The sequence below is a fragment of the Prenolepis imparis genome, unplaced genomic scaffold, assembly GCF_030444845.1.
Source record: "Prenolepis imparis isolate NDT839.2.m4 unplaced genomic scaffold, iyPreImpa1.0 SCAF_4, whole genome shotgun sequence".
In the NCBI taxonomy this organism is placed as follows: Eukaryota; Metazoa; Arthropoda; class Insecta; order Hymenoptera; family Formicidae; genus Prenolepis; species Prenolepis imparis.
The window spans coordinates 11,139,495-11,151,770 of NW_028141162.1; the positions used below are offsets into that span (position 1 = coordinate 11,139,495).

Genomic DNA, 12,276 nt, shown 5'->3' on the forward strand with positions numbered 1-12,276 from the left:
TTGCTATAATCTTTTTTTTAAAAAAAAAAGCTTTCAAAACTAGGGCTTCATAAAGCAGTTCCTCGTACTTTCTGTTCCCTAACACTAAAAGCGAGATGAGTATCAAGCCTCTGTAACTCGCTGTACTCGATCTCGAAACGTTGCGTATCTCGCGTATGTCGCGTTTGATTGAATTATAGTGGACAGCTTTCCGATCTCTTCGTTTCCTCGCAGCATGAGCTTTGCAGCGATTGAATTACAGCCACTGTCTTTTACACTGACTAGATAAAACATTGGACTTCATAAATGGCATGATTTTTACACTTTAATGTGAAATGTCAAACGAAAAATTTTATAATAATTTTGACAGCGAATGGATATGGATGTGATCGTCGAATAATAGAATGAGAAAATTTTTTGAAATATATATATGACGTGTCCTGTCGCGAGTACATAAAAGAACATCTTTAAATTGCGATAAGTCACAGCATCTTCGACATCGAGGATGCATAATTTATTCGTAGATTTTATAGCGAGCTCCCGCTATCTCTATTTCCGTGCGGATTGAATTATATAGGGGCGTCGCCTTGATCCCTTTGGAGGTCGGATCCTGCACCGACTAAATTATAGATTCTACCATCGTGAATATAGACTAAGCAACGAGAGGCACATCACGCAGCGTCTGAAATAAACAGATAAAGCTTCTTACGCGCGCGCAAGAGAGAGACAAAGAGAGGGAGAGAGAGGGATGGAGCTTTCTGTTTCTTTAGTAGGTAAAAGTACGAAGGAAAGGAAGCTCGTGCTTAAGACGGCGCTTATCATTCATTTTACTTCCGCGCTCCTTCATCTATACGACTCATCTACCTTTGTCGTTCGCTTCCTTGAGAATCTATGATAGGATGAGTTGATTAATGACGGGTATACGCAGGAGTTTTACAGAACAAGAACGGTGAAATATTGCGAAAATATAAGCAAAATAGAAGAAGAAAAGCACGATATATAATTTTAAAATCACGACGCTGTCATTTTTTCATTTTTCAATAATACGATATCGGTATACTTTGACAATGTATTGATAGTTTGAATAGATATTTTGGGAAAAAGCTTAACGATTAATTCAAATTAATGAAATTAATTTTTAAAAGGAGAAAAAGAGGGAACAAAATTTTTAAGTTTTACCATTATGATAAATATTATTTATATAATTTTATTTTTTTGAATCAGAGTTAAAACTTTTACAAGTTTAAACTGTAATTATTTAAACTGCAAAGCTAACAAATAATTCTATCTAGGAAGATTTAAAGCTTAATAAATATTTTGCGATACGTGCAACGATCAAAGGATTGGCGGTCGGAATCGCGGTAATATAATCTTAGAGAATTTGCGAATATCATCTCGCTAAAGGATTCTAAACGAACGGAGGAGGGTGGTGAAGAAGGTGGTGTAGTCGTTCGAGAGAGATACCGAGACACGAAAATCGCTTGGGATTCGTGTTGTTTTATGGGACGTTGGAACGCTCGTTTCGCATTGTTTGTTCGCATAATAATTTACGTACCAAGTTGCTTGTAGGACGACTGCCGGCTTGAAGGCTGGATAGGCGGCGGCGCGAATAAGAAATGTTCTATATATGTCGCGTGTGAAATAGGAGCGAATGCGGGGGAGAAGAGAAAGACGGGGTGGAAAACACAGAGGACGAAATAATACGAGAAGAGCAAAGAGAGGAGAAAAATACATGTGTGTTTGCACGGATATCTACGAGCGAACAAGAAATTCTGCGTCGCGATTTTATATTCCTCTCATTTCTGAACGATATCTCTGTTCTTTTGTGTGGCTGCTTCCTCCATCATTACGTCCACTTCTCTTCTCCCTCATTTGTCTCCAGATTGCCTACCTACTGTATTGTGTATGCGGCATGATTATGAGTGCATCCTGCAGAATGACAGTCGACTAATGCGAGTCATGTTTACAAAACCGAAAATCCATACTTGCATTCCATAAAGCGCTGAACGCAATTTCATCATAATGAATGAAAACCAGAATATTATACAAGGACTCTGAAAGATTTTAATCCAAATTCGAAATATCGTTTATATTAAGCCGAATTTAGATGCTCCACAACGACTATTTTAGATATCGATTTTCAGCTTTCTTTAGTTCACGACGAAAGTATTACGAAGTAAAAATATACAAATACCGTTATGGAAAAATTCAATGTAACAGTGATTGAATCTTTTTTCCGCTCTTTGTTTTAATTAAAAAAAATAATATATTTATTTTATATATAAATTTAATTTTCTCAAAAAATATTTTTTAAAAACGGACAAATTGCTGTAGCGTGAAATTTTTCGATTAACTTTTACAATGCGTACGCGGCTGCATACTTCGAAGGAACTTCGAAGTAACGAAGTAGAATCTCGAGACGTTCAAAACGTACGATAAGGAGCGCTTAGCATTGTGCGCCAGTCGGACGGAAGGTTTCACGACCTTACAGCTTCGCACGTCCTTTTAACGCTAGATGGGTACTTGAGCTTTCATGACCTTGTGCGCGTGTCCGCATCGCCCGGCCTTTCAAGACACGCCGTCTTTGGAGCGGCGATTAATTGGAACGGGCCGTGTAAGATTGTGTGCGAGAACGTTAAGTAGAGCTCCGCGAAACGGCTGAATCACCCTCCCGCGAGAAACTTGAACCAGCGTCCACGACGAAGACAATGACGTGGAAAATGGGTGTCTTTGTACGACGTTTTCAAAAGGAGATTCACGTCGCCGAGACGCGTCGGGACCCGACGTGAGATATTAATCAAAAGAGATCATAAAGTCTGAGAAATTGTAACTATCAAAAAATTCGCAGTCTCTCTCATCGAGATCATCTCTCAGCGCTCTTCTTCGGCTCCTATATTCCTGAAGGGACTTCGCGACACGAATTTAATCTTCCGGATCGATATGGTAATCGAGGGAGTTAACACTTATCGCGAACGATGGCCACCCAGTTCCACGAATTCGGAGATCAAAGCGAGATCGAATCGGGATATTCCTCCGATTGTAACGTATTATGCGTCGTGATTCGCCCGCGTGAATCCCGCATTTGCGAGGGAGGCGTCAGGAAGAATTTGCATCGGCAGGGACTCCCTATCTCTCGCGCGTGTTATCGCCATAATTTGCCATGGATGGATACCCTCGCACAAATACGCAGAAGGGAAAGGGAGGATAGTGGTAACGCATTCCATTTACGTAACACCCCGTGGGATTCTCTCAAGCATTTCTCTCCATTGCTGATGTTCAAAAGGAACACCCCCTACCGCGTGTATATAAACGGGACGGGGGACGAACAACAAGCGCATACAGCCTTGTCTTGAATAAAAGATCGTTTTGAGAATCAGCGCGCAGCGGGATCGAGACGAAACTGGGGGTAAAAATCGCGTATCGGATGCTGGTTAATTCATGGCAGACCGGAGATCCCGCGGGATAGACGGGCAAAAAGAGAGCGGAGAGTGATAAAGTACGTTTCGTAGTATACGAAGTCCTGTCTCCCTGCGGGCTTTCGCATACATGTCTCTCTTTCTCTTCCTAGTCGATTTTTTGCCAAGTACCGCGCGTTTAGTTCTCAGATATTCTGGTGAATCCTGGAGAAAGATCTCGAGGATCGGAAAGCACTTGGGCGAGCATGTTGAACGAATTAAAGTTTAAAAGACTGCCAACACACCGCGACCTACGACAGATCCGAGAGTCGGGCTTGAAAGTTTTAGCTTGGCTTTGTCACCGCTTAACCCTGGATGAGTAATGCCAGGCATAATGGGTCTCGCGATAAGTAACTCGTCTTAAAACCTTCCGCGTGACGTTAAATCGACAACATTAATCTTTCATCAGTATTCTTCCACTTTACTTTATAAAAGATTTCGCACTGCTTAGTGTATTAAGAAAATTCGCCGATAAGTTCATGTTATGCTCGTGTGATTATATTTATATGTGAACGAAAAACTTATTTAGTTTTAGCTTATAAAGCTTCTTCAGAAGCAGTAGTTTTACATATATTTGGAATAATATATAAGTAACATGGTTCCTCATAAAAGTGAGGATAATTAATCGAAAATTAAATTTTATATAGAGAAATCAATGTGTGTCAGATTTTAAATATTTTATTTATATTCCTGGTAATCTTTTTCGATTAACCGCACTACGCGTTCGAGAGCAGCTTTCGTTCTCATGGCAAGTAATATCCAAGCGAATAATATGTCATTTGAAAAAGACCAGAAAAATATTATCGTTATGGTAATATCGTAAATAAAGTTGCAATCTATATTTTTATTACAAATAGCAACACATATCAATAAAATAATAAAATATATTCATATTCATAATGCATAACAAGGTAAACGAATCGAACAAATATTATAAGATTAAAGCTGATCGTGCCTTCAGTAATAATAAAAAAGGAAAATAGAATTTTTCCATTTCGGAAAAACAGTGGAAAAGACATCACTTTGAAATTGATTTTTTCTTAAATAAAAAAAAAATCCAAGTTAAAATTAAATAAAAAATTATGTAGCTCTACATATAAATTTGCGATTTGATATTCTCGACACGAAAAATTTGAATCAGAATTGAGCAGAGAAATTAGAAAAATATTCGCAACTAATGTAAATAATACATTCTGTATATTTTTGATCTCGGTTTTATCATTTCTTTTCTAAACGATATCATTTTTCTGGGCAGACGTGTTTTATAAAAAAACAAGAGAATATGCACTCACCGCATGCGCCCTGATACTTCACTCTGGTGTTTTTCCTTTTGAGGCAGTTTGCCTGCCGTAGATGACAGTAGCTCGTGTAGGTCACGTCGTCGGAGCCGCAGACAGAATCGGGAGTCAAAGGACAATCCGCAGGACAATGACACACACCCTTGCCGTTTTCGGACACGACGCACGTTGCGCCCCAAGCGCAGTAAGTCTTCTCGCAGGGTTCTGAAACGAAAAAAGAGCACGTCTTCTTTATTTTTAATCGCCGAACGTTCGTCCAACGTTTCGAAGCGTATCAAGTCAGCTCAATCGATGACCAGTCGTTCTCAAATCTCTATCGTATTATAAGTTACTGCTTCTATAATTTTATATGATTATCCTCTTACTATTCGCCAGTGTATATCATCTGTGGTATCATTAATAATATGTTTGAGAACAACTAGATCAACTTCTGTAGACACAAGAGAGATTCAATCCTCTGATAAATTCTAGTGCGCTTGAGAGTTTGGCGGAAATTTAGTTTAAAGTTTAATTGTTAAAATGTTCAAATTGAAAATTAATGAGTGATAGCAAATGATTAGTGTCAGATGTTTTGTTAAAGAAATATCGCTTGCATTGCCTTATTTTACATTCTTTGCTGAATATCTTCTAGTGCATATTTCGATATAAATATTACTTCTAAGATGCATAATATGCCAGTAGCTCTAGAATAAATTTTCCTTACAATCACTAAAATATTTTTTCTTACAAATACTATATAATTAGAAAAAAAAATGTAGCCTTCTTACGCAAAAGCGGTTAGACTAGATTATGATGAAGGCGCTAAATAATTATAATAAATCAGACTACCTTTTTTATGTTCGATTAAAAATTACTCGCAGTTTTCCGCATCCTTAATTCTTCAAAGTTTTTAAATAGTTTACCATTTAATCGACTTCGACGCATTTCACAGAAAGAAAGCATAGAAAACAACTTTCGAGCACGGTCTTTAAATTGAATTGCAAACGGCGGTTAATATCGCTGGTTGTGAGAAGAGTTACGTCCCGTGTCATTAATGATAAATTCTAATTAAATACCAACCTTTCTTCGTACCATATTGAAACGCAAAGAAGGAAGGGAACAGTCAGTCGAGCGGTAAGATCGATCCGTAAGAAATTGTCGCGAGCGTGAGAATGAAATACACGCAGAGAGAGTTTTATATATGGTCAGACGGTTTCTCTACTTATTGTGTGCCGTGCGCGAATAAAGATCGATTCGCACGTGCCGACTCTATTCCTACGCAATGAGTTTCAACACACGTCGCGTTGTGTCGATAACACGCAACACCGCAACAAAAGTTGGCATTTTTTTTTCTTCCAATAGAAGCGTTACGAAGCAAGCGCGTCCAATGGGGAGAATGCCAATTACGGCGAAATAACTCGGTAAAAAATAATTAATAACCGCAAACCTCGCGGGAACGAATAAATTCCTCGGCAAGTCTCGCTTTCTCGTCTGTGGCTCTTGAGAGATTCTTCTTACTCTCCCTTCTGCAATTTTTTCATCTCGCCTTTTGTCGACGAAATATATTGTGTATCGATTTATAATGATATTTAATCGTTTCGTTGAAAAGGAGAAAGATTGCGCGCGCATAGCGTTTTAAATTCAGTTTTAATTCATCATCATTCAACGCCGGACTCCTTATCTTCCCTCTTCAGTCGCGTCTTTTTCCGGCGTCCCTCCGATTACTCGCGTAAGCGCAATCAATTTTACGAGAGAGATTCGTTCCGCGTGAAAGACGAACCCGCACGGAGAAATCCCGACGGATAATCCCGTGCTGCGCAGTCATTAATACAACGAACGAGTTAATCCCCGGCGAAAAAAATTGCCGAACTCGCGCGCTAACCGATCGGTATAATGGTTCCCTTCGTGGTATAGCCGCTCGAAATGGAAAGAGAAAACGAGCTTTCGCGCAGTCCTTCGCGTAGTACTTTTCCATTTTCCGGTTATCCCTACGTGAAACGGTCGCCGAACGACATCGTCTGTCGATCGTCCGCGACTGAAAGAAGGCGATAAAGAGCCATTTTTTGCTCCGATCCTTCTTACCGGAGTTTTAGAACCGAGCCTGGCAGTGGGAACCGCACATTTCCGGTTCTGCGAACCACCGATGAATTTCTTCGTCCGGAATCGCCTCTCATTAGGATACCTTTTTCTGTTTACACGTTCCAGACTTGAGCTCCCTTTCGAAATGTTCTTCAGAAGAGCAAACATTCGAGCAGTAACGTATTTTTCTCGTTTCTATTTCAACCGAGATAAATTTTCAAACTTTTTCAAAATACTCAACTTGCCTTAACAAGAGTTCGAGATCTGTGGTATAATAAAGTATGACGATTAATTCTTAGTTGCAATATTATTTTAACTTTAAAGATTAATAAGATTGTAACAAAATTCCAATTATTTCTCAGTTATTAAATAAAACGAAAAAACATGAAAAGCATAAAAATGTCGACAAAACACTTGTGTAATGTTGTATACGAGATAAATATGAAAGAAAGAGAAGTTACAACTCGACTGTTCGCTACAAACACTCGTTCACAACTGTGTCTGTACCTTTCATCAATGCTTACGACTATCAAAACAAATATTTCGTTTCCGAGTTCGTGATCGTGTGTTTATTATCCTTTGCCAAATAACACTGTCTAGAGATACATACAGAAATATAAACACAGCACAAGAGAAGCTAAATACACGATGTCAACAAACGAAAATTTTAACGAATTACAAAACATGTAGAAAATATAAGTCCAATAAAACTCTCAAGAGTTCGACAAAAAGAATCTGGCATTGAAAAAATGTATACAGGATACTTTTCTATCATTTTGCGTATTCTTATACAAATACTACTTGACTCTTACATCATAGCGAATTGCAGTAACAGCGAATCTCCGTTTCTTTTTTTTCGTCGTTCCACCGATATACCAAACCGGTCGATTTTTAATGGGAGCCTCGAGACAGGATTTATTATATATAAAATTTTCGCGATTTTTTACAGACTTCGATTTTACAATTTCTTGTTACGGACAGACTGATGCGCGGTGTAACGTGCCTGGCATTCAACATGTTTCGAACGAAATTATATCCGGCTCGATGATGTCGTCGCTTCCGTCGACTATTGTTTGTAGCGATCCACGCCGCAGAATGCCGGTGTAACTTTTGACGGCCGGGGCGACAACGCCATTTGTACGATCTCGACCCTTTCCACATTCGAGAGGATTTATGCTGTACACAAAAGCAAAAGGGGCGCGAGATCCGGATATGACAGGGGACACAGTTATTTGCCCGCAATGTGGAAAATGCGACGGGCTATTATTACAACCGATCTGATCAATTTAGAGAGTGCGGACACGAATATTTAATAAAAATATATTTTATTCTATATGTCGCAAGTTTCAAACTTCGCGAAATTTGAAACTTGCGACAAATAGAATAGGGACGCAAAATAGAACGAATTATAGTATATTCTATATATTACGAAAATTTTTTTATTGTGTACCGATAGAAAGAGAGAAATTCATTCGGATACAACCTAGTTATAGAATCTTTGAATTCCCTAAACATTCAATTTATTTCTAACTATTATTCAAGATTATTTATATTATTGCTTGCCTAAGATAATATTAATATACATGAGTACTCTCTCTCTCTCTCTCTCTCTCTCTCTCTCTCTCTCTCTCTCTCTCTCTCTCTCTCTCTCTCTCTCTCTCTCTCTCTCTCTCTCTCTCTCTCTCTCTCCTTCCTTTTATTTAAGTACAAAATATACTAGTAATTTAAATATAAAAAAATTCAGAAAATTTTGATAATTAAGCACATTTGATATCGATATTTCTTAAAAGCATAATATTATTCAAATTCGAGTATTCAGCAATATTTATAAATCAAGTTTATGCATGTTCTGACATATAAAACCATCACATATATCTTTATTTTTTCCTTCTTTACGATATATGTAATAAAGGTCTATCATATCGATTGTCAGATAACCGTGTTTATTTGTCATCGATAAACGGTTTGTATTGAGGCAGGATTTTCCGATAAATGTATTCATAGATGCGATCAGCTGTCAATATTTGGTTCATTGCAATTCGACTAATTACGGTTTTCACAGAATGATATTTGTACGGCAATGAAATATAAATTTAAACATAAAAATAAATAAACTCTAGATGTTCAAAACCAATTTTTATTATCTTTTAAATTAAAGCAATAATTTAATTTAATTTAATATTAAGTATAAAATATTAAAATTACAGTTTACTAAAATTCTCTTGCATCTACAGAAATATGGAAAAATAATATTTTTTAAACAAACAAAAAAGACATAAAAAGTATATTATATTTATTTAAAAGAAAAAAGAAAAAATATAAGTTTCAAAAAATTAAATTCGAAATTCTTTTTGCAGATGCGCAAAAATCATATCTGATTTTTATAAAAAGATACCAGACATCGTTTCGTTTAACCAACATTGCGCAAAAATCACATTTCTTTTTATAAAAAGATGCCACACATCGTTTCGTTTAACCAACATTGCTGAGCGCTATGTAAATCTGAATATATGATTCACCGAAGGAAAATTTGTTGTTAGTTGTAACACGAAAAAAGTTACATGTGTCCATCACGATTAATTTAATCATATTTCCATTCCGTCGAAAATGCAATTCATTAAAAAAATAAAAATATATATATATATAAATTTCGTAAATAAAAACCGCGTTCTCTCTCGTTATAAGCTTTGAAATCCATAACATGCATCAGTTTGAGTCAGTCATGTTTCTAAATGTGAATTTTACACTTACATTGCTTTATAAAGTATTCTGACATAAACACAAAACGATTAAAAATTTACGCATCTCAGTTTGCAACATGATATGACGTTTCTAGCTGTCTGCAAAAAACTGACAAGTAAAATCGTAATTTTTCAAATAGTTTTTATTTTCAATACAATTTTTATTTCGTGACACCCTTGCAAAAATACTTTTGTTGTCTGAAAGCTTTTATAATTGTAAAATGTAAATCTGTAAATTATGTATTAAAAAAAAAATAGTTCCCAAACTTTCAAGTCGTCAAATCTTATATCAATTGTTTAAACTTGTTTACGCTAAAATGACATGTGGATCATCCAGCAATCCACAAAAAATAATAAACGGATCTAATTGTAAAAATTAAAATCGGTTATATAAAAGCTTTAAAATTTATATATATATATATAAGGGGATAAAACGACGATTTTTTGTTGTATGTAATTTAGAAGTTTCTACAAAATTCAAACTTTATTTAAGTTAGAGAAACACACACGACCAAAAATGTCTCTAATTCTATATATATATATATATATATATATATATATATATATATATACTGCTACATTAATGATTCCTCAATCCTAAATCTTTATTCCGCGATGCACATTCGGAATAATTCCGAGTACATTTTCGCGTGTCACTCGTCTGGCACGACAACGCAAACAAGGTATTCCCGTTTTTCCGGTCAATTAATGCGAAATAGGAAGTGAAGAAAAGAGGTCGTGAGAAGAAAGTCGGTGCGCGCGCATCGCGTCGCGTCGCTTCCGGAATGAAATGCCGGTTGCTGATAATTAATCCCGGTTGCCAGTTCCGCGGGACGACGAAGACGGATCGCGGGCTTAATTGCGGCAGGAATGGAACTCTTTTCTGCGAGCGAGCGGCGAGAAAGCTGGCACATCTCGCGATATGAACACGTTGCAAACGTCGCGACGTCCGGCCGCGACTCGTGATTAATGCCTCGCCTCGTTTACCGCGCGATCGGATCGTTGGTATAATTAATTAACCGCTCTCTCTCTCGCATTCTCGTCGCGTCCTCGAGGTCAGGACAATATGAACTGCGTATAAGGAGGCCCTTATCATCGAGAGCCGAGCGGTATTAGTAGGTCGGCTTATCACTACCGTGAATGTACATTGTATCGTATCGACGCAACGATTAATTTCATCGACCGAGAGTATCTGCGAATCTGATCGTTAGGAACGATTAATTAGTCGAGCTCGCAAGCGCTGCCGACGAATTCGCTCGTCATGCCGAGATACGAGATCTTAAATACACGCACGCAAGGATAAACTCTCTGTGTGAGGCATAAGGCATAATAGTGGATGCGTTTATGGAAGTAACACAATCCAGCGTGATAAATCATCCGTCATGCCGTTTGCATTGCGAAAATGTACCGTAAAAATACTGTATACCGAATTTTTCGAGATCTTTACAGCTTATTTTTTATACAATATATGGCGAGATCAGTATATAAAGTTAAAAAAAAACTTGACAATCTTCTTACCCTGTTTAAATTTTAATAATCTAATTTACGATAATTAAATATTATGTAAAATATTATTTAAAAATATAAATCGGTAATAGATAGGCTATTCGAGCCGTACGCGGATGTCGGTGCGTCGATTCCAACGAAAAATTAATTTTCGTTGAAATCAACGCACCGACATCCGCGTACGGCTCGAATAGCCTATCTATTACCAATTTATATTTGATATATATCGAGCCTTTATATTCTTAGAGATTATTTAAAAATTTGCAGAGAAAGAAATAACACAATAACAAAGTAGTAATATGCAATATGTATATATTTATATATATATTGTATTGTATATATTTATATATATATTGTATTGTATATATTTATATATATATTGTATTGTATATATTTATATATATTGTGTATTGTATATATTTATATACATATATGTATCCGTTCTCTCTTTCTTTCTCTCTCCCTTTCTGCATATTAAATTTTATTAAAATTTTCCTCTCTTATAATCTCTCCGGCCTTTTTTTCCCGATATCCTTTTTGCGTTTTTTAAACGTCCTTTAAGCGTTTTTTTTTTCACGCGTTACGCATATTTTTCGCGCACCGATGCGATTCTTCGTGCTCGCTCACCGCTGGTGAGCTTTCGCAAGCTCTGAGTCGTATTTATCACGAAATCTGGCTTCTTCTGACCGTAGATATTCCAGAAATGACGTTAGCCCCTTTCTTGTTTTTCTTGCCTACCTACAAGTGCCGATGCAATCGCGAATACGTCGTATTTTACGTAGTTTATAACGCTGGAGTGCGAAATAGACCGCTTCGCCGCGTTACAGTAAACAGGTCTACGCGCGTTAAGTAGTAACCCGTCGTATGTAGCCAGCCGCGCGCGCTGCTTCCGTCGGATAATAGCGGTTCGCAGTAGTAGTAGGGTCAACAGCCCGGGCCCGGTTCGATACTCGCACGCTCAACACTTTGTGGCCTTTCTCGTGCCGAGATTTCCGCATCGCGCCGAATGCCTCGTTTCGTCCTTAATCGACGAGAGAAATCGCGGCATTTATTGTTATTTACTAACTACCGCGGCGAACGTCATTTTCCTTAGCGAGAGATAAAAGATTCACATCTCCCTTCTTCTCTGCATGAGCAATTTATTTCGAGATTTATTCACCAGCTGAGTATCGGAACGTTATTGTTATCGTTTTCTCGATTAAAACTCACCCGATTTTCTGCCTTTGAAATTTATTTTTC

At 37.3% G+C, this 12,276-nt stretch overlaps 2 protein-coding genes across 6 annotated transcripts in view; one reads left to right on the plus strand and one right to left on the minus strand.

The window, feature by feature from the left end:
- Positions 1–12,276, minus strand: part of LOC145935685 (agrin) — a 495,549-nt gene that overhangs the window by 222,232 nt on the left and 261,041 nt on the right. For all 5 annotated transcript variants that reach the window (XM_083037214.1, XM_083037210.1, XM_083037213.1 and 2 more), the window contains one exon: positions 4,727–4,936. In XM_083037214.1, the coding sequence (XP_082893340.1) occupies positions 4,727–4,936 (210 nt within the window). The remainder of the gene's footprint in view (positions 1–4,726; positions 4,937–12,276) is intronic.
- LOC145935697 (uncharacterized) overlaps positions 1–12,276 on the plus strand; it is a 231,744-nt gene that overhangs the window by 18,986 nt on the left and 200,482 nt on the right. The window lies entirely within an intron of this gene.